Source organism: Phlebotomus argentipes, unplaced genomic scaffold, assembly GCF_947086385.1.
Source record: "Phlebotomus argentipes unplaced genomic scaffold, Phlebotomus argentipes genome assembly contig_2, whole genome shotgun sequence".
NCBI classification, from domain to species: domain Eukaryota; kingdom Metazoa; phylum Arthropoda; class Insecta; order Diptera; family Psychodidae; genus Phlebotomus; species Phlebotomus argentipes.
Window position 1 is genome coordinate 713,364 of NW_026776162.1, and position 21,649 is coordinate 735,012.

General features: G+C 45.2%; 4 protein-coding genes across 6 annotated transcripts in view; 2 read left to right on the plus strand and 2 right to left on the minus strand.

Moving 5' to 3' along the window:
* The first annotated feature begins 2 nt into the window (after nucleotides 1-2).
* Nucleotides 3-4,250, plus strand: LOC132264126 (uncharacterized). Its single transcript, XM_059764216.1, has 5 exons — nucleotides 3-146; nucleotides 478-2,209; nucleotides 2,280-2,423; nucleotides 2,820-3,126; nucleotides 3,188-4,250. Exons 2-5 carry the CDS (start codon nucleotides 739-741, stop codon nucleotides 3,471-3,473), a joined length of 2,208 nt encoding a protein of 735 aa, XP_059620199.1. The 5' UTR covers nucleotides 3-146; nucleotides 478-738; the 3' UTR covers nucleotides 3,474-4,250.
* Nucleotides 4,251-4,741: 491 nt separating this feature from the next.
* LOC132264152 (protein windbeutel) lies at nucleotides 4,742-5,651 on the minus strand. Its single transcript, XM_059764254.1, has one exon. The coding sequence runs from the start codon at nucleotides 5,577-5,579 to the stop codon at nucleotides 4,806-4,808; it is 774 nt and encodes a 257-aa protein (XP_059620237.1). The 5' UTR covers nucleotides 5,580-5,651; the 3' UTR covers nucleotides 4,742-4,805.
* A 61-nt stretch (nucleotides 5,652-5,712) lies between these two features.
* On the plus strand, nucleotides 5,713-8,775 carry LOC132264160 (charged multivesicular body protein 2a). 2 transcript variants are annotated; one of them, XR_009468526.1, is made up of 3 exons: nucleotides 5,713-6,388; nucleotides 6,447-6,806; nucleotides 6,946-8,775. XR_009468526.1 is itself a non-coding variant. In XM_059764265.1 (2 exons), the coding sequence occupies exons 1-2, from the start codon at nucleotides 5,837-5,839 to the stop codon at nucleotides 6,606-6,608; spliced, it is 714 nt and encodes a 237-aa protein (XP_059620248.1). In that variant the 5' UTR covers nucleotides 5,713-5,836; the 3' UTR covers nucleotides 6,609-6,934. The 2 variants fall into 2 exon arrangements, 1 of the variants encoding a protein (XP_059620248.1); XM_059764265.1 differs by lacking the exon at nucleotides 6,946-8,775 and having other exon boundaries at nucleotides 6,447-6,934.
* Nucleotides 8,776-8,950: 175 nt separating this feature from the next.
* The window catches only part of LOC132264099 (FERM, ARHGEF and pleckstrin domain-containing protein 2), a 33,713-nt gene continuing 21,014 nt past the window's right edge, over nucleotides 8,951-21,649 (minus strand). For both annotated transcript variants that reach the window (XM_059764185.1, XM_059764175.1), the window contains exons 12-15: nucleotides 10,960-11,106; nucleotides 10,002-10,867; nucleotides 9,518-9,934; nucleotides 8,951-9,455 (exon numbers count right to left, since the gene is read on the minus strand). In XM_059764185.1, coding sequence (XP_059620168.1) covers nucleotides 9,132-9,455; nucleotides 9,518-9,934; nucleotides 10,002-10,867; nucleotides 10,960-11,106 — 1,754 coding nt within the window. In that variant the 3' untranslated portion in view covers nucleotides 8,951-9,131. The remainder of the gene's footprint in view (nucleotides 9,456-9,517; nucleotides 9,935-10,001; nucleotides 10,868-10,959; nucleotides 11,107-21,649) is intronic.

A 21,649-nucleotide genomic window follows, 5' to 3' on the forward strand; every position in this document is an offset into this window, starting at 1 on the left:
TTTACCGCAACGGTTCTCCAGACGCGCTGACAGCCGGTAAGCATGGCGAAGTGAATTCTTCGGGCTGTGCACATCATTTTTCGTCAGAAATTCACCACCGCCACAGAGAGATTTTGTGAAATGAAACAGCGGAAAGTTGATTCATGGTGAGTGAATATGTGAAAATCAGTTGTATCGTCGCGGGGCGGGTTCATTTGAGTGGAGAAAGTGGACTTTTCTCCGAGGGTGCTCCTCGCGCGGAGGATTGGCCGAGCCCACCGACAATGGCTTCGTGTGATTTTGGCGGCAAAGAACTCGTTTAGTGTCGCATTGTTGTGCAAAAATGATTGCTTATCAGAGATAAAACAGTTGGTTTTACATAACTGTTCTTGGGCAATCACTCTGTGGGCTAACAATAGTCGCATCAGGGACAAATTCTCCTCTGCCGGTCAGTTTGGCGGTGCCCTTGGCCTAATTCACACCTCCGATTCCTTGCAGAGTCAGATGCTGAGCACCGAAGCAAGGATCACCGCACATTATTCATCGAGCAGGTAACACGGAAGAATCGAGGGAATAGAGAGACAGAAAAGAGTGATGTCCAGCACTATTGGTGACATCCGGAAGAGCTTCGGGAGCTGGTGAAGAGTGTAGTTAACTGTTTGTGTCGTCCCCAAAGAACACGCCGAGAGTCTGAGACATCGTGAGGCGTAATTGTAGATCCCAATTGTGTGCCGAGATTGCCAAGTGTGTGCGTACGGCATGATGTACTCCACCCGGAATGAGATCGTGTTGGAGTTGAAGGGCGATCCGCAGGAGCAGAGAGGCGCCGGCCAGAGGCAGAACCGCCCTAACGGGGCGCAGGCGAAGCGTCGCAATGTGTCTAATGAGCACAATATGGCCAATGGTGGAAACAAGAGAAGGTTTCAGTGCAATCCGAGCAACGCACCAAATCGTCGTGGATATCAGAATCGCCATCAAGACTTGTCGCCTGTGATTGAGATCTCAGTAGACGAGAGGAATAACAAAAGGGCGAGCTACGCAGGCACGGGACGTCAGCAGGGCAGTTCAGGCGCGCGAGTGCCCACGGAGGCGACCAGGGACGAGCAGATGCAGACGCCCAAGTTCCACCACCAGCAGCACTACAACAGGGGTCAGTATCACGGCCGCGGGCCACACTATCAGCACAGAGATGGCGGCAGAGGCCCCAGCAGGGCCACGGCGGAGCACAGGCTGCACTGCAATGGCTGGGGATCGTGCACGTGTGTATTCCCGAAGCCGCAGTGGAGTGGTCAGCAGCAGGACTACTCGAGGGCGCACAATCGATATGCCGATCAGCAGATCAACAACAGTCGATCGCCCACGCCGAGTCTCAAGTCTGAGAGTCCGCCCGCAATGACGCCCACTCTCAATTCGCCCATCCTGCCCAACGCGCTAGAGCTCACCCAACTGATGACCATCTCCAAGGAGGCGCAGCTGCCCAGCCGCAATGGCTACGAGTCGGATTGCTCGCAACAAGTCCAGGCATTTGTTCCCACCAATGACTTCTTCTTCGATTTCTCCTCAAACTCCTACCAATTGGGTGATGTGATGCAGCACCCCATGCGGTGTGTGACCAGCAGCCAGAGCTCGCTGAGCAGCGGCAACACGGATGAGTCGTCGTCCACTTCAGCGGGCTACACGTACGAATTGATGCCGTACGTCAATCACAATGGCTCGTACAACTACATCTTCCCCGAGCCCACGCCGCTGATCAACCACGAGATGGACGGATATCTGCGGAAGAAGTTCTCTGGCTTGGTGTCACCGCCGGAGAATCGTCGCGGTGTCAATTCAGGGATGCAGCATCGACGGAAGCGCTTTGTAGAGACACCACCGGATCACTTTATTGCTCGTGCGCACTTGGTGATGACCAAGACGATGCCGAAGGCTCTCCTGACAGGCGGACAGTGGGACAATCTGTCGCAGATGGTGTGGAATCGATTCATGGTGGCGCAGCAGTCAGAGGAGACGTACGTGAAGAAGATGAACCTGTGGAAGAGCCTCTTCATTGACATTCGCACAGCATATCCCAGCGTTGGCCTGTACCTCGTGGGCTCCACCATGACGGGCTTCGGAGCGGACGCATCGGATGTGGACATGTGCCTCGTGGCGAAGAGCAGAATTGATATGGAGCCACGAATGGAGGCGATTGTCACTTTGTCGGGACTTCAGAATTTTTTGGCCATGAACAGTGAGTGGAAAAATGTGATATCCACAAGTGTCTCATCATTTTTGCTGTCTTGTGCTCCACTTCTTTGCAGAAAAATACGAAATGTTCCATCTGATTGAAGCTAAAGTACCAATCCTGCGCTTCCGTGATGCAGAGAATCACATCGAGGTGGACTTGAACTACAACAATTGCGTTGGCATTCGCAACACTAACTTGTTGTACTGGTATTCAAACAGTGAGTAATCTCTCTTGATTAGTCCTCTTTATTGATCACATGTGCGCTTTGGCTTTGTTGCGACTGAGAGAATCCCTTATCAATTTATTGGAGACAAAACTCTCGTGACTGATGATTGTTGTTGAGTCTGTGTGTCACGAGAAAGTTTCGATTATCTCAAGTTGATCTCAACTTTTTCGCTGTCCTTCGAATTTTTGCACAAATAGACGAATGTTTAGAGGAAATTATCATCAATTTAGCCACTTCTTTTGGGGAAAATTCGTCATACACAAAAGATATTTCTGTATAACTTCACTGAAAATTAAAAGAAGTTAATTTTAATCTCCTCTAAATGTATGATTTTGCTAATTATTCGTCTGTTTAAATCTGTAATAAATTATAATCTGTCTCTTTCAGTGGATTGGCGCGTCCGACCGCTGGTTTTGGTGGTGAAGATGTGGGCTCAGCATCACTGCATAAACAACGCGAAGAATTCCACCATCTCGAGCTACTCCTTAGTCCTCATGGTGATCCACTTCCTGCAAGTTGGAGTGAATCCCATCATTCTGCCGTGCCTCCATGACATGCATCCGGAAAAATTCAATGTGACTCGCGATCTTCGGACGATAAACATCAATGAGCAGATGAAGTCATTCATTTCGGCCAATCAGCAGACACTCGGGGAGCTCTTCTTGCAATTTCTGCGCTACTACAGCACATTCGAGTGAGTGGAACTGAGCTGGACTTTCGGATGATGGAAGTTGATTTTGTGTGTCTCTTTGCAGTTATTCTCAATATGCAATATCTGTGCGAACGGCATCGTGCTTATCGATTGACTTCTGTCGGATGCAGCGAAGTCCCAAGAATGATCCGCATCAGTGGAAGCATTTGTGCATTGAGGAGCCCTTTGATCTCACCAACACGGCGCGCTCGGTGTACGATAGTGATGTGTTTGAGAAGATCAAGTTCATTTTTCTGCTGTCTTGGCGAACACTGGAGGCAACAATGGATCTCAATGCCATCTTTAAGCCACTCTACGGCTACCCATTTCACTCCATGATCAACCAATAAGGGTCGTGAGGGTGTTTTCTCCGATGGGAAGAAGGAGAAGAAGACTGACCACCACAAAATGTCACTGAGCTATGCATCTCCCATACGCAAAGATAAACAAAAAATGGGTTCAGGTGAGAAAATGGGGGAGTGGAGGAAGATGAGCTCAAGGAAGAAGAAAAAAACGTAAACATTCAGTATTTCTCATTGGCGATAGCGATAGAAGACAGAGGAGATGAAGAGAGGAGGGAGCAAATTCAGAGGAAGTTCTCCATTTTGAGAGGGAGAAATTGAAGATTGAATCAGAAATGCTGAGAGAAATTGATAAATTGTTAGGCTCAACTAGTCGCAAAGCGCCAAACTTAGTATTTTCTTATTGTCACACGAATCGAGCGAAAAAGAGAGAGTTTTTTGTTCTCATAAAAGGAGGGCAGAAGAAGAAATCGAGATATTGTAGTGTAAATGTTTCTGTGAAACTCTATAATAAGACGATAGAGAAGACTTTGTAAGTTAGTAGTATTATAAGTTCGTATAAGCGAAAAAAGAACATTGAGTGTAGTTGAGGTGCCTTTTCACGAAATTTATCATCAAAATTTTTTCAATATTTAACGCTGAATATCAACTATTGGAAAGCGCACGTGAAGGCACTTTGATAGAAAAAGAGACAAAGGCTGTGATTAGCAGTTTTGAACGGAGATATTACTAATATTATTATGTGAATGGGAACAAAGAGCGAGGAAAAAATCCATAAGTCATGGTTTCTATGAGTAAAACATTGAGCTTTCATTGTAGAGAAAAGAGAGAGAGAGAGAAAGAAGAAGATCCATAAAAAAACTATAAAAGATATACAAAAAAAAATTACAAAACCAGTAAAAACCTAAATAAAAAAAGCATTAAAACTTGAAAATAATCCCAACGATTAGCAAAAAAAGAAGAGAGTATTTTGTAAAACATTCGGGCATTTCTTTGTGAAGGTAACTTAAATGATATATGGCTTGAATTAGTAAAAAAAAAAAAATTGTCACTGGAAAATCTCCCCGAGATGTTAAGTTGTAAAGTTGAAGGATGAAAATTGATTGTGAGGTACAGGAAGAAATAAGCTGATATATTCCCCACTTTTGTTCACACATTAAAGCGCAAGAGCATAAATACAGGCCATAACGAAAGACTGGGTGTTTTGTTACTGGCTAATCTATGGTTTATTGGCTTGTTTGAGCAAAAAGAATCACATAAATTGCACTCCAACTTAATACACAGATACAAGAGTTTTCTGAAGAGAGAAAGTCGATACTGGACAGGAATTAATGATATTTTTGTGACTAAACTTACGGAATCTCAGGAGCTTTCTCAGTTCTACAATTCAGACTTGTCTGAGGAAGCGCTGGCGGTGGCCTTGAAGGCCGCCAGGATGTTCATTCGATGCTCCAGGAGGACCTTCTTGCCGGCTGAGACTTTCTTTCCCTGCAGACTCTTCACTCGCTCCCTCTCGGACGCTATGAACTCCGCTCCCTTCTCCAGGATCCTCTGCATGATGGCGATGTACATTCGCCCGGAATTCTCCTCGCCGTTGAACTTCTTCTCCTCCTCCTGGGCATCCTGCAGCACCTCCTGGGCGCTCTTCTCGTCCACAGCGAGAGCGTCCATGAATCTTCCCGCCAGTTGATCGAACTCCTGCAGACACCCGGCGAGGCCAATATAGAGATCAGAGTTGTCTCGCACGAACGCCTTCAGATCCTCGGCAGACACCGTCAGGGCGGATGGTTTGTAGTCAATCCACTTCCTGGGATCATCCCGCTTAATCAGCTTAATCACCGGCAAATCCTTCTCAGTCGCCTTATAGAGTTTCCCCAGTTCTGCATTGTCCTTCTCCCCATAGTCCTTGATGCCCACCAGACCCACCAGCAAATCATCCACGTCTGCAACGTCCAGGGCGAAGCTGGAGAACGCTTCGTGGTTGTTTCCGTACGGATAGGCCACGTCGAACTTCACCACGGTCACCGGAAAGCGGCGGATTAACTTATCGAAGGTGATTTCGTCCAATTCCACACAACCTTTGCACGCCTCCGCCACTCGGGACACTGCCCACAAAGCCACCAGGGCCACTAGGAAGAGATCCTTGAAGTGCATTCTGGATTTCCTGGGAGTTCCCACAGATGCCGGCGTGTCTACCAAAATACTGTGAAGTTGTCAACGATTGCGTCCGGAAGTTTTGCTGTGAACCGGTAAAATCGAGGGGAAATTATGGGGAAATCCTAGGTGGCTGTCAGTTTTTGTTCGCAGAAACTTCAGTGTGGCCGCGGTGACTTCCATCAAAACAGTGACTCATCTCTGCAGTTCACTCTGTGATTTCTCCCTTTCTCTGTTCCCCGTGAAAAGCCCCAAGGATGGAGTGGCTGTTCGGCAAGAAGATGACTCCGGAGGAGATGCTGCGCAAGAACCAGCGTGCCTTAAACAAAGCCATGCGCGACCTGGACAGGGAGAAGATGAAGATGGAGCAGCAGGAGAAGAAAGTGATTGCGGACATCAAGAAGCTTGCCAAGGAGGGTCAGATGGACGCCGTGAAGATCATGGCGAAGGATCTGGTGCGGACGCGACGCTATGTGAAGAAGTTCATGCTCATGAAGGCCAACATTCAAGCTGTGTCGCTGAAGATTCAGACGCTGAAGTCCCAAAACACCATGGCACAGGCCATGAAGGGCGTCACGAAGGCTATGCAGAACATGAATAAGCAACTCAACCTGCCACAAATCCAGAAGATCCTCCACGACTTCGAGCGACAGTCGGAGATGATGGACATGAAGGAGGAGATGATAAACGATGCGATTGACGATGCCATGGAGGACGAGGGAGACGAGGAGGAGTCTGACGCGGTGGTGGCTCAAGTGCTGGATGAATTGGGTCTGCAGCTCAACGATCAACTCTCAGGATTGCCCCAGGTGAGACATTCAGCTCTGAAAGTTCATCAGAATCTCACTCTTTGACGTTTCTTTGAAGGCTTCCGGATCGCTAACTGTGACCGGAATGAAGCAACCTCAAGCAGCGGCTGTGGGCGCTGCCGCTGGCGGTGGGGCTACAGGCGGAGGAGGCACGTCCTCGCCGGTTTCTGATGCAGATGCCGATCTCCAGGCTCGTCTCGACAATCTGAGACGAGAGTAAGAACCTCAGTCGTCCATCTCAGAACCTCCCGGGAGGTCTTATTTTTGTATCAGCGTTACTTTCCCCTTTGTTACTCCTTTCCTTCTGATCTGTACATTATTTGCTATAATAAATACTAGTTTATAGTCATCTGCAAGTTTTTATACCCAAAAACAATTCAAGAAAATCTGGAGGTTCTATCTATTTCACCAGTCGGAAGTAAGTAATTGAGAAAGAGGAATATTATTGGTTAATATTAGAAAGAAGTACAAAAATTTTGTCACTTTCAATTTAATAATTTATTAAAAATATACGAAATTATTTTTTCCTGGACTTCTTTCCTTGCCTCATCCAACAGTGCCGCCAGTTCGACACATTCTCAGCACGCAGCCTTATAATTGTGCAAACCTTCAGAAGACATGCGAAGTATTTATTTATCATTTCAAGGGTAATAAAGACGAGACTATGAAATTAATCAGCAATCATTTATTATAATAATTAAGTTACATAAGAAAAATACATAAGTTTTGTCTTTTTAAATTCAATAATTTATTAAAAATGTATGAAATTTGTGGTAAGAAGATGAATTAAACGTGTGTTCTGATGAGCAACTAAAATGTTTTATTAGGAGTCCCTCCCTATCAGTTCAAGTGTCCCCAGAAAGATGCCACAAGATTATTTTGCCTTTAATTACTTTATTATCGCCTCGTCCGATAGATCTGGCCGCATCTGAAAAAAAAAGAAAGACAGTATCAAAATCTTATATATTAAATTCAATTAGAGCAATTTATCACTTGGATTTTTTATTATTAATTTTTTCATTTTTTATTATATTATTATATATCACAGGAATTTTCACGGGCTTTACACGCCACACCACAATATCACCAAACTTTATTCACAATAATTTAATGATCGCAGTTCACAATGAACCACGTCACCAATTTTATTGTTTTATAACCTGATTTTCTTATTTTGCTACACTCTTCACTCTTATTACACTATTATTTTAACATTCTTCACTCTTTTATAGTTTTCACACAATATTTCACATTTCTTCACTCCTTCTTACACTCTTCTTCACAATATTTTACATTTTTCACTCTTTTTACAATTTTCACTTACATTTTTCAATCTTTTTTACATTCTTCTTCACAATATTTTACATTTTTCACTCTTTTTACAATTTTCACTTACATTTTTCAATCTTTTTTACATTCTTCTACACAATATTTTACATTTTTCACTCTCATTACAATTTTTTATTTACATTTTTGACTCTTCTTTACAATTTTCATTATACGTTTTCACTATTATTCACTGAAATTTTACTTTATACACAGGTTTTTTAACAATTTTACACATTAATTTGAGTTTTCACCATAATTTAGCACTTTTCAAGTATCGAAATTAGTAATGGTAAAAATACTGCACCTGATCAACAGAATAATATGGCCAGAAATGCCAGTTTTGGCCATCGAAACCAACTTCTATATAATATAGATTGCAAAAAATAATCGGCGTAATCATAATTTGTTCAATGTTTTCCATATTTGCTTCTTTTCAACTATTATTTCGGGTTTTTGTTTTTCACGCTATTTTCACGTCTCTTCTCTTCGCTCTTCACTGTACGACTGAGAATTTTTCAGAACTGCACTGATATTTATACCCTCGGCCGACCCGAACGAGCCGAGCACGCCGAGAGCCAATGAGCGCTTTGCGAGCGAGCCGTAACCCTGGCGACGGGCAGTTTTGCAACAATACTGCGATCGCGGATCAGTTTTCGTCGATCCTTCTAGAACATTTTCTAGAAGCTTTTTCTCACTCGATGAAAAGTGCCCAAATTCAGTGTTTTGAGTCAATTTTCCACTCCAGGCACGCGATCCTGTGCAATTTACGCACTTTGCACCTCTGGAACAGGAAGGAACAAGTGGAATTGTGTGAATCCTCGCGTGTTTTTGCCAAGTTTCCGCGCAAGAAAGTCGTTCTGATTGTGTTTGCGTTACCAGTGAGCAAAAATGGCATAGTCCTGATGGCGAAGGATCTGAGCCTGGGCAGGAGTGATCAAGTGAACGTGGGCAGCGTGCAGAGCAGTGCTGAAGCATCTCTCCGACGTGGAAATCAGCGCACGCGCGCTCAAGAAGAACAGCGTTCCGCGGACATGTTTGGCGGATTGGAGGCCCATGCTGTGGCCGGCAGTCGACTTCCTGGCTGTGCAACTCGACTAAAGTTCAGCTCGAGCAGTCTCAGTGGGTCTGAAGATGCCTTTCGCCGCGCACAGCGAGTCGTGCCAGTTTCTCAAGCTCCAATTCTCGATTTGTTTCTTGAATAAAGATCTCTATCCCAATGAAACACGGTGTGGCCATGTTAAAAGACATTTTTTCTTTGCTAAAATATATGGAAGGATCATACATTAAAAGTTGTATCATCTTATTAAAAAGTATCAACCATCTGGACATTTGTTCATTATCCTCTTCTATGTGACTTTCTACCGGGACAGAAGATAAAACTAATTACAATTTATCAGCCACTGCGGCTCATCTCTCAATTATTCGATAAGTTCTTAAAGTCCTGCGTTTGGGTCGTGCTCCGCAGGACCTCCAGCCACCTGTTGTAGGTGTGCTCGCTCTCGGCACGGAAGAAGTACACGTGATTCTTGAACGACAGCTTGAAGACGAAGTCCTTCTGCAAGGCATCCTGCACACCCGGCGGACCCACTGTGTAGCCCAAGAGCGGCAAACTGGCCAGCGCGAATTCGTCCTGGTAGCTCTTGTAGAAGTACAGGCAGAATGACGTGAAGACGACCCACAGCTTCTGCCATCCGGAGCTGTTTTTGAATTTGCGCAGCAAGAAACCCGACAGTTGGTTCTGGAAAGACAGCCAAGGATCATCACTTCCGCCCAATACAGTGCCACGACAAATCAACTCACATTCGCCGCCACGAGGTGATCCTGAAGACCCACCGTGGCTCCACGATGCCAGCACACGTGCAGAGAAGTGTTACTGCGCGACGGCGGCGTCTTCCCCGGCGCCGCGGCTCCGCCAGCATTCAGGCCACACGTCTCCAATCCCTCCTCGGAAGAGCTGCAGTTCTTCAGAGATCCCATCGCAAGCTGAACATGCGGACGCATCTTGGCATCTGTGGACGCCTTGGCCAGTTCAGCCAGCCAGAGTGTCTTCTCGGCCGTCGTGCCGGCACTCACAGTTATCGCTCGCTGGCCACCGAAGATCACAAAGGCGTTGTGCTCCGCATTCTCCGTGAGCAGCGATCGCAGCGGAACATGCCCCAAAATCTTGAATGTCTGGTTCACTTGGCTCTTGCTGGCGTACAGCAGAACATCTGAGAACTGAAATGGAGAAAGCAATTAATTGACGCTGACTCTCTGACCAGGAACCGTACAGTACTCAACTCACCAGGAAGAACATCCTCTGCTGAAGTCCTCTCTTGGAATGTTTCAGCAAACACCCTTGCCTGATGAGCTTCCGACCGGGCTGTACCAGCTGATCGAAGCCCAGCAAATCCCTCTGCAGCTCACACAGCAGCACGTAATTCTCACTGTCCGGCAGCAAACTGTTCACCGTGTCCGTCGTGCGTCCCAGCATCATCAGCGCCCCGTGGCAATCTGTCCGGTCGAAGTGATCATCTCCATAGTGGTCCAACAGACGATCCAGCAGCAATTGATAGTGCAGCAGCCGATGGAAGGGCTTCAGCAGGAGATACCCAACCGGCACGTAGCACACCTTCTGCTGCTCAAACTCCCTGTACACTTGCTGGAAGCGCTCGTCGTGATCAAATGCGTCCACAAGGTGATGCAGAACATCTCGGTGCGCCTCCAAGTACTCCTCATACAGAGGCAACACCACCATGTTCTTCAGCATCACATCTCCAATCCTGTGAGTCTCGTGCGTTCCGCGGCCCTCCCACAACACCAGCCGATGTTCCAGGTCACGCAGGAAGACGCCGTGGTGCTGAATCATGGCCTCCAGGAGTTGAAACAGCGGCTGCATGGCCTCCACATCGTCCGGCGACAATTCCTCACGGAACCACGTATTGAGGACGTCCAGGTCGCGCTTGTATGTGCGCTCTGTCATCAGGAGTTCCTTGGCCAGGAAGTATGCCTTATCTGTGGGCCAGCGCTTCCTGCGCGCCTCCCCACCATCTTGAGACTCCAGCGTGGCCGAATTGCTTCCACTTCCACCGTTCGTGTGTCGGGAATTGTTGTTAGCATTCACATAGTTGGCATTCTCCTCTTCAATCTTCACTCGGATTTCCGCTTGCTCTGCAAAAAAATCGATCATTTCGTCAATGAAAACAACACGACAGCTTTTCGATATTACAGAAAAAGTATGTTTTTGAATCATGGATACTCACTGATGTCATAACTGCCAGTGTCTCTCTCAGAATGCGACAAAGATGAGGATTTATCCGATCCCAGAGACAAATCGTAGCGATTAGTGAACTGCGGAACTTCACCTCGGCGATCCAGCGACACGTTTCCGTTGATTCCGTGGTAAGTGTCTGCAAGCAAGGATTACAAGTTAATGAACAATGCCTTTCAATAAGTGTATTTTACAAGAACAAACTATCTCTAAGCTACTGAAAAACTGAAAAAATATCAATTAAGAATTCCACATAATGTCAAATGTGCTGAAATAAAAACCGAATCCATCTCGATCATGTTGAAAACCTTATTAACAGTAAAACTATAAACATACAATAAAAAAAATCATATAGAAATACTATTAACAAATCATGCGATCATCTTAGAAAAAATATGTACATTGAACATTTGAGGAAAAATCGTTCAAAACTTACTCTTAAAAATCCACCATTTGCAAGTCTGATAAACTTTTTGAAAAATCAGTGTAAAAATAATGCAAAAACTCAAAGGAAAACATGTAAAAATTACAGTGAAATTCGTTTTTTCCATACGATTTTATTATGTGGAAGATTTTATTATATGGTAGATTTCAAATACTTTTCCTTTATCCATCCGTTATTCATCATCTTAAATTCATGCTCTATACTTCTGTTTATCCAATTAACACGAGATAATTTCCTATATAATAGTTAATGACTTAATAATGACTCTGGGTGATTATATATAATATTTTCTTTTGAATTTCTCATATCTCTACTCCCGTCTTTTTATTCCTCTCCGGGGAAAGGCATAGATTATCCACAATAAAAAGGTGTGAAGGTGATAAATATCAACAAAAAAGAGAATCTTTGATTCTTCCATCAACGCTTTTCCGATCTCCCCAAACAATTTGTACTCAATAATTTATATCCTTTTAAAATATCCATCTCTAAACAACAATATTGATTCAATTTCATTTATATTCACTGATTGATTGCAATAACAGGTATAAATTTTGCATCATCTAATTGGCACTATTCTTGTCTCTTTTCAATAGCTATAATAACTCTTATTTGGTTTGGTGTCTTTTGGAAAATCCCTATAAATTATATTTGACACAGAATAATCTTTTAGTGAAGAAGCATTTCAAACCGAAATTTTTGATTCGACACACACACACAAAAACACGTCTTTTGCCATTTTTTCTTTTTTACTTCTCTTCCTTATCTTTGATGCAATTCATTTGAAAATTGTAGGCCAATTCATATCAAATTAAGAGAAAAAATTTGACACATTGAAATGGAAGAAATATGTTTTAACAATTACATTTTCACTAAATATTTTAGCTATTATTATAAATATTTTTTTAAATGCATTCCATTTCTTATATTTTTTTTCTTTAAATACCACTTCGCTTTTTCCTTCATCGCATTTCATTGTATTTCTACCAACTATTTCTTATATTCTTCTCATAAAGTATTTTAATATCTTGCTCAAACTACGTTTTCTCTCTCGATTCTTTTTTTTTAATAAACATTATGAGGTTAATATTAGGTGTGTGTATATTCTTTGTATAATTTCTATAACAAAATGGTAAAAACATGAAAAATATCTGAATTCAACACTCACGTCGTATTCTTAAACCACACATTAAACCGAGTCTCATCATTGCAGCTCTCAATAAATCCCATCCTTCTTCTTACTATGTTCTTCTAATTATATATATATATATATATATAGCTCTTGATAGTGACAGGGAAAAAGTGGTGTTTATCAACTATTTGAGAGAACTTTTCACACTACCATAAAATACTCTCTTAAATGACTCGTTTTTCTTTTTTTCTTGTGTGCAGATTTAAATGCTTGGCATTGAACGATGTGTTTGTAAGAAAATCTTAATACTGATAGAGAATTTGGCTCTGTCGTCACATAATTCCTAACCTTCTTCACGATCCTTTTCTTTTCTCTGAAGACGATGGAATAGAATAAAGGCGCTTCAGCCACATTGTCGAGCGGGGGAAAGCCAGGGAATGGGGAATGTGTCCGAATGGAAGGGTTGTTCAGTCTTGGATTAGTGAATCTGGGGATGCTCGTTGGGAATGGTGGGATGTCTAGTTGTCACTCAAGTCCTCAGAGTCGCCGAGAAACATCGGAGGCGGCACAGTTCGCATGTCAAACTCCGATCCATCGTAGCTCTTCTCCGACTCCCCAGACTGACTCGTTGGCGGCTGGACACGCGGATAATCCACGATATCTTCGTGATCGGACAAAAAGTCCGGATATGGCAGTTCAACTTTTCGTTGCACGTGAATCTGGGTGGAGAATCCGGCGGCAAAGCTGTCCTCGCTCGAGTAGTAAATGTCCTCTGGGAAGGGAACTTCCGGACTCACACCCTCGAGCGCATATTCGGGCCGCCGACGTGATGTACTGGGCTCTGGAATGCCAGCATTAGAGTCCTCTCGCCTCAGCTGGCGCTTCCTCTGACGCTGAGGTTTAATCGGAGGCGTGGAGGAAGTCGCCGGATGCTCTTGTGGCCTGTACATGGGCTTCGTGATGTGTCCCAAGCGATCGTACTTCGGGAAACCCATCTCATCCACATTCCCTTCAGTCATGTCGAGACTCTCAAACCTCGTGGAGAAACTTGTGCCGGGATACGACTCATATCGCACATATTCCTCCTCATCCTCTTCGGGAACACCAACATCTGGTTCCTCCTCAAAATACCTCACATACTCATGCTCACAATATTCCCGCTTCGACATATCCGAGCTACCCGAATCCACCTCCTGGAAATATCCTTCAGAGCATTCTGAACTCTCTTGCTGCTCCAAGGGCACCCGATCCAGACGAGTCCTCTTCGCCGGCACCTGCTTGCGCTTCCTATAACCCCGAGTCCTGAACTTCGGATCCTGCTGACGGAAGTCCAGAGAGCTGTCCGTGTCATTGCCACTCGGAGGACTCTTGGGCATCACGCGCGGCCCTGAAGACTTCCTCGGCGGCTTCTGCAGCACCTGAATGGGCGGTGATTCCGAGCTCAAGCTACTTGAGTAGTACGGTGAGCACTGAACCAACTTCCCAGGACGAGATGGCATGGGTGATGAATTATCCGTACTCGTTGTCTCACTGTTGTGCGTTGTGGTTGACGAACTGAGTTTCTCCTCTTCGATTTTGGGAAACTCAGCAGATTCGATCATGTGTTCGTGGAATGATTGACTCTGCCTCACCTTAGAGGACTTATACTCGCGAATCTGACTCTTAGACAGAGTCTTGTCATCGTAACTGTGATGCTTTATCAGGGGCTTGTCGAAAGGACTGGGTTCACGGGACAAGAGGGCCTTCAAGCCTCCGCCACTTTCTGGCTGTTCCTCAACAGGGGCGAGAACACGTGGAAGATTCTCACTCTCAGAAGCAATGTCCTGACTCTGATATCGCTGCGACATCAATTCCAGCGCCTTCCTCTTCGATGCCACTGAAGAGTCTGCAACAGCCTTCCGGAAATGAGGTTTTGCCTCCATATCAACAATCCTCGGCGGCGGATAACCCACTTTCTGGGGCTTTTCCTCCGGCGGACTGCTTTTCAACCTTCCCACATCCTTTTCATCGGTCGGAGGCGATTGCTTCTTCACAACTTTAGGCGGTTTCAGCGGCATGTATTCAATGGAGAGCGTTTTCTTGTCCATTTTGTACTCCGTCGCATAGTCGGGGTATTCTACACCGCCAACAAGTGTCTTGCTACTGCTCGTCGACCACTCAGTGATGGACTGTGCCATCTCTGTGAGAGTCAGAGTGGTATCATCGCTCTTCGTTGTGCCTGAAGAGATTTCAGAATTGGAAAACACTTCATATTTGGCACCTTCAGCTGATGCATTATCACAAGAGAACTTACTCTTGCTCCCAGACAAACTCGCACTCTTCTCATTCAGACTCTCTGTGGATTTATTGATAGAACTCACACTGGACTTGGTGTGATTAGACTTTTCACTCCTCGCTCCTGTTGAGTGATTAGAAACTGCAGATAAACTATCACTTCCCGATAGATTAGCATATTGCCGCACTGTGTTCGTTCCTGTGGACCATTCTGAGATGCTCAGTCCAATAGAAGTGTCCTCAGAGTGCGAGCTGTGAGTGCATTTCTTCTGCTGAAGACCCATCTTCACAGTCCCATCCAAATCTGTGCCCAGAGAACTTGTCTCTTCCTCCGAATGACTGCTGTGGCTGCATTTCTTGCACGAACCACTGCTGAGTCGTGGTTCAAGATTCCTCCTCACGGTTTCCTCCAAATAAGTCGATCCTGACAGGATGTCATCAAGCGAAGTGTCTGAATTATTTGATCCCCTCGATATTTTATCCGTCAGAATGTCCGATAAGCGAGTATCATCTGGAGAAATCTCAATTTTCACCGTTCCCGGACCAAAGACATCATCTGCCAGTCCAAAGTCATCGTCCAAAGAATTTGGACTCTGATTCTGAGGTGTTCTTGTTGGCTGTGAAATTATCACTTTGTCGCTGGGATGAATATCCTTCGACGAGGTGAAAGTATTCCTCGAACTGCACGTCTCGATCGTGCTCCTGAGACACGAGGCTGTGCCAAAAGTGCTGCTCAGACAAGTCACAGGTTCACTAGAGTAATCTTCTGCAGTCATATAGGCTGTCTCTTCATAGGGAAGCACCACAGAGATTGTTGGTGATTTCTGCAAGTCCTTGGATAGCTGATCTTCTTCATTTAGTGTCCTATTCTCACTGTCATCGTGATCATCCGGAGTGTGATCCGTAAAGGAGTCCACCATCACTTGAGTCGCACTCTGCGGTTCACTCAAATAGAATGTCTCAACGCTCTCCACAATAGGAGTCTCCAGATCGCCACTGTCTGGCGGCGAGGGCCAATTCTCAGAGTCTTGCGACTGCATTGACATGCTATGTCGCCATCCGAATGTCTTCGGAAGTGGACGATTGTCAGTCACTGGTACCTTACCCACTGGCACGTGATCGTAGGGAATCTCCGGCAGAGGCCAGTCCTCAGAATCCTGACTCCCGGCATTGGAGAAGTCCAGCAAGGTTGGTCGTTGTCCCGCCTTCACTCTCTCATCCTCCACATTCGTCGCCGCAAATCGTCCTGTCTGTCTACCACTGGAGGAAGAGCTTCCTCCCCCTCCAGCTGCATAGATATCGGACAAGCGATCCACTGTGGCTGAATCACAGGGAATGTCCGGCATCTCAGCACTGGTGCGTCGATCAGCATCAGAAATATATGCCAAATTTGTATTACTCGGAGGATCAGAGCTGAAGCTCGTCTGATGATCTGTGGAAACCACAGATTCATCAGCTGACGCCTTGCTGAGATCATCCTCCATGCTGGATTTTTCAGAATTTGTGCTCCTCTCAGAGATTCTCGAGAGAGTTCTGCCAAGAGCAAAGGACGTTCCGTAGCCCAAGATATCAGTGGGATTGATACTCAATCCCAAACCAGTTGTCATTGCCGGATAGCCAAAATTCGTCGTGAAGTCACTCAAGTCGTCTTGAGCACTAGAGTCACTCTCCTTCATCTCATCCGGAGAAGATTCCTTTTTCTCCAGGGCAGGCTTGAACGATGACAGATCATCCACTCCTCGTTGAATAGACACATCGTATTTTTCATAACTCTCTTGGTCAGGAGGCGCCCAGTTCTCTTCGATACTCGAACTCCCTGAGCTCTCAATTGGGAAGGGTTTCCACGTGGATTGCTGCTCCTTTTGGCCCAACTCTCCTCTTCTCTGCGCAATTCCCAGAGATCCTGAACTACTTTCCGTCTCGAAGGATCCTTTAGACTCCACACTAATTGATCCCTTCGATTCCATACTTGACTTGCTCTCCAATGAACTTTTTCCATTGCTACTCGACAGACGAGTCGCCACTAATTTCTTTACATCTGCTCCTGAACTTCTGTCTGGCGAACGACTGCCCTCACCAGACATTCTGCACAGTTTCTTGTGCACATTGTCCGCTGACGTCTTGATTATTCTAATCCTGCTATTTCCAGCCTCAGAAGTGGACTCCACACTGTCATCTCTAGCCAATATTTGATCAATCTTCATCTCAATCGGATCCTGATCCAGTTCTGATCCCGATTCCAAGTCTATTGGACTCTGTTTCTCAAGAGTCGGTGTCGAGGCCTTCCTCTCACGCGTGGGTGTTCTTATAGTCTCTTGTTGCTGCTCTGCTTCCTTCTTCAGCATTGCATCACGAAGTTCTTTACACCTCTGTTGATCTGTTAGATCAAAATTGTCTTGTGAAATACCCATGGGACGTGAAATAGAGCAACTCACACTTGATTCCTCATCCATGGACCCCTTGTCACGTCCCTCGCCTCTGACTGGACTTGTATCCTTCTCCCCACTCGTCCAGGATGAGCCAGTGTCTGAACTTCTCGATCTCTCAACATTTATCCGCAATATGTCACTTCGCCTCTTCGACACATCTGACTTTTTATCATCACGCGGAGTCCCAGGAAGAGGCATTCTCTCCACAAGAGGACTCGAGTCAGGTGGCGTCACAATAATATTCATATCAAAGTCTTCAGGTTCGAGAAAGTTCGAATCTCTAGCATCTTCCAAAGTGTTTTGCATCTGAAGAGAAGGATCTCCTTTCAAAGTTGATGCTTTTGATATATCAGACGCATCAGTTGCCACACTTCCCACATATTCTTCACATTCAATGGTCTTCCAAGATGCTGTCTCATCACTTCGACTCCTCTCTAGGCTGAGCTTCAGCAGAGTACTCTCTTTTTCCGCCCTGAGAGTCTTTTCCTCATCCAGATCCTCCTCGATTGATGGCTCTTCACATTCAATAGTTGGCACTCGATGGGGAAGATTTGGAGCTTTTATTTCACTCACACTAGTCAGAGATTCCTCTTCACTGTTGACCTTTGACAGCGGACCAGGAGATTTGTCGTCATTATCCTTGGCATCTTCAGATGGCAGTGATTGTCTTTTGAGTAGATCCAAGTTTCTTCGCTCAGAAATAATCGCTTGCATATCAAGTTCTTCAGGCAATTCATCCGTTTGCGAGAGAGATCTTCTTTCACCACTCTTGTCTTGCCTCCCACTAGAGATTCTGCTCTCATCCAGTGATGTCCAGGACTTGGTAGTGGTGCTTGTTGACTTGCTCTCGCTACTGTCAGTGGATTTCCTCTGTCTATCGCTATCAGAAGACTCAGCTTTGGCACCTCGATGAACATCTACTTGAACTATCTTCTTTCTGGGTACCTCAACTTCCGGCGATGGCGTGTGCAGCTCAAAATTCTTGTCCAGACTTCGTGTCTTTGTCTCAATATCCAAATATTGATGGATTTGTTCAGACTTCTTCTCCAAACTCTTACTCTTCCCCTCAAACTTCTTATGCACAACCGACCCTTCTATTTGTCTCTTCAATTCCTGGCTTCTCATGATTTTCCTCGGTGATTTTAGGACAAAATCCTCGCCAATATCTGACTTATCAGAAGCCTCCTCCATAGATTTATTTCTGTCCTCAAAACTCCTGTTAGCCTTATCCAATTTCTCTGTGGTTTTCGTCGTATCGTCGAAACTACGACTGAACTTCACAAGAGAAGTGTCGAGTTTCTTCGGTGATTTGGCTATAAAGACATGATCTTCGGCTTTGCTCCTTATTTCTGTCTCAATTATTATCTTATCGCCTTCTGTTTTCACCGAAATTTTGTCCTCGGGTGCAGGAAAAGCCGGCAAGGAGTCTTTCACAGGACTCAACAGATTTATAGTCTGTTTCATGGCAGATTCATACAACTTTTGTTGACGTTCTTTGCGCTTCGCGATGTCAATTTCATTCTCCTCCTGAGATCGACTCTTATCCTTGCTCAACCTTCTGGGCTTCTCCTTCGAATTGTTCCTCTTCACAGACTCTTGACTTTTTGCCCGTTTCACTCCATCATCTCGAGGCGCCAAAAGCTTTTCTCTAGAGCCAGACTTCTTAATATCTGGTAAGGATTTCTGATTTGTCAACACTCCGGAAATTCTCGTCTTTGTCGCTTCTACCGATCGAGACTTTGTTGCCGACTTGCGAGGCGTTCCAGTTGATTTCAATGCCAAACTGTCCGGCTTCTTCTTCGCCCTTCCAGTGCTCTCAACACTGCTGGCTCGACTCACTCCCGGCGATGTCTTTCGTGAGCTGTTGCCCGAACTGAAAGGATCAAATCGGTATTTGGGTATGTCCAAGATCAAGTGATCACCACTCCTCAGTTTCAACTTTGACTTACGCTTCTCCTTTATCTTCACCCCCTGCAAAGCGATTCTCTCAATGTACCTGAGTCTGTCCAGCATTTCTCTCTCTTCCTCGTCAATAAGAATTTTCTTCAGGATGTCAAAGTTCCCTTGGCTGGTTTTCGGACGACTCTTGGCCGATGGAAGAGATTCCACACAGGATTGAACACTTTCAGCCACATCGTCATCATCTCGTACAGTTATTTCTCTGCTCAAGGGTTTCTCCTCCAGAATCTCAGCCTCCTCTTCGAACCCCACAGTGTCATCCTTGGAAGAGAAAGCATTCATCGGCGGAAGTCTGTGCAGAGAAATAACTGGAGTATCCAGACTCTTTGCTCTTCTCCCGGAATCTGGACTCTCTTGTGTCGCCTTCTGACGTTGCAAAGACGCAAATGCCGATCCCTCAGACAAATTAAGCCTAGCATGAGCAAAGAGAATAGGTGCGTGACCTTTAGATCTCATCACAATGGATGAATCAATGAATTCTTCAATAAGTTTTGCCCTTGCCTTGGAGTCAGCCTTGGAAAAATCCTTCTTGGTGATCAGAGTGTACGCCAAATCGTCCTCATTGTCTCTGTCCTCCTTGCATGTCTCATAAACCTCATCATCGGTCCGCAAGAATTCACAACTCTCCAGAATCGGAGAAGGAATCGTCTCAGTCATGTGGTAAACTTGAGTTGTCTCCGTCCTCTTAGTCACCGTGCCTTCTTCCTCGGAGCTGGGAATTGAGATTGATCGCTCTGAGATTCGTCTCAACTCAGATGCATTCTGATAGGAAGGATCAATAGACGCATGCGTGTGATATCGACTCTCCAGATCAGCCAAACGACGTTGCTGCGGAGGCGATCCCTCAATTTCAGTGGAACTCATCGTCTGTCCACGTCCCCAGGCATTTATAATACGATCCTGTTCCAGCTTCAGAATAGGTTCAATCTCCTTCCTTGATTGCGGAGGTGAAAACTCCAGTTTGGTCGGCGTGGCTTCTGTCGATCCGAACACATCATCAGAATCTAAACTCTCATCATCCGAACTGAAGGACGTAATCCTAATCTTGGCCTTATTCTTCCCCTTCACATGTTGCTTTCCAGCTTTCGGAGCAATTCGAGGTTTCAGCAGTCTCTTGGCTATTGAAATATCCTTCTTCGTCACAACTGGCGGTTCCATTTGGTAAAATGATTCAGGCAACTTCACTTCTCCCGCCTTTAGTGCTTTAGCTTCTCGAGCAAAGCTCTCAGTGCTTCCCGAATCACTCTCAATCTGCGACAATTTGCTGTTCAGCGCTTCCAGCATCTTTGGATCGAGTTTCCTCGTAATGTCCCTCTTTGGGCTGGACATTTGAATAATTGGAGAAGTCTTGTCGACCTCCAGAGTCACCGGATCGACCTTAGAGAGATCGATATTTTGAGTGAAAAGAAAACCTTTCCCACCCTCTATTTCAATACTGTCCAGTAGGTCTGGCAGTATGTCTGCAGACAAGAGATCCTGCTTTCTATCTTTCACCACATCCTTTCCATCCATAGTTTTCGGCGATTTGGGTGATCTTGGTGACTTAGGCGACTTTGGACTCTTCGGCTTCTGATGTTTCAGGAATTTTCCATCGCCTGGCGACGGAGCAGTGCCATTCATCACATGCCTCTTGTGCAAAACATAGGGAATATCCTCCTTCACCACCTTTCCATGCCTCTTTTCATACTCCTTGAAAAAGCTGCTGGGCATCTCAAAGCCGGACTTCGGGATGTCCGACGCTGCAACTGGAACATCATAGCTCTTAGGAATCTCAAAGTGACTCCTGTGACTCTGACAAAGCGGAGGAGCACTCGGAATCTGTTTGTAGAAGTACTCTTCATCGCTCGAGTCGGCTGGTGTCAAATCAATAGACTTCTGATGCATCAGAACGTGACGTCTGGAGTTTGACCCAAGACGTGATCGATTGGCCAAAGAATTGGGATCACTCTTAGTCCTCTCCACTGTTGGATGAATGTAAGTCAGTGGATTTGATGATCCCGTTCCATGAGAAACAGAATCCAATATCATTTTCGGATTATACTCCTCAAAGTGTGTTTTTGCCATCAATTCTTCCTTCCTTGTTGACTTCACATTGATCACATGAGGTGAATCAATCTTCAATTTGTCGAATTCTGACATGAGTTCAGGCGTCAAAGGGTATTCGGGACTTCTTTTATTCACTTCTGGGGCTGTTGTGGAATCCATGGAAGATTGAGTCAAAGATTCAATCTTGTCTTTGTCAAAGCTAAAGATGTTGTCACTATCGGACTTTCTTCTAAACTCTCTGTCAAATGAACTTCCCTCTTTGTCCAGATCATCACTCTCATCCTCGACAGCTTTGGACCACAGATTCTGAGTTTGAGTGGCTTGATTTTCTGCATGACAAATTGGTGTATTTTCATTAGATCTGTAAGAATACGAACGCGTATTCCTCTCAATCTCAACA

What these genes read in the sequence shown, in the direction of transcription:
- LOC132264126 (XM_059764216.1), top strand. Translation starts at nt 739, where the DNA reads ATGATGTACTCCACCCGGAATGAGATCGTGTTGGAGTTGAAGGGCGAT. An exon ending in GAATTTTTTGGCCATGAACA is followed by an intron (nt 2,210 to 2,279) that starts GTGAGTGGAAAA and finishes ACTTCTTTGCAG; the next exon opens with AAAAATACGAAATGTTCCAT. An exon ending in CGCTACTACAGCACATTCGA is followed by an intron (nt 3,127 to 3,187) that starts GTGAGTGGAACT and finishes GTCTCTTTGCAG; the next exon opens with TTATTCTCAATATGCAATAT.
- LOC132264152 (XM_059764254.1), bottom strand. Translation starts at nt 5,579, where the DNA reads ATGCACTTCAAGGATCTCTTCCTAGTGGCCCTGGTGGCTTTGTGGGCA.
- LOC132264160 (XM_059764265.1), top strand. Translation starts at nt 5,837, where the DNA reads ATGGAGTGGCTGTTCGGCAAGAAGATGACTCCGGAGGAGATGCTGCGC. An exon ending in AACTCTCAGGATTGCCCCAG is followed by an intron (nt 6,389 to 6,446) that starts GTGAGACATTCA and finishes GTTTCTTTGAAG; the next exon opens with GCTTCCGGATCGCTAACTGT.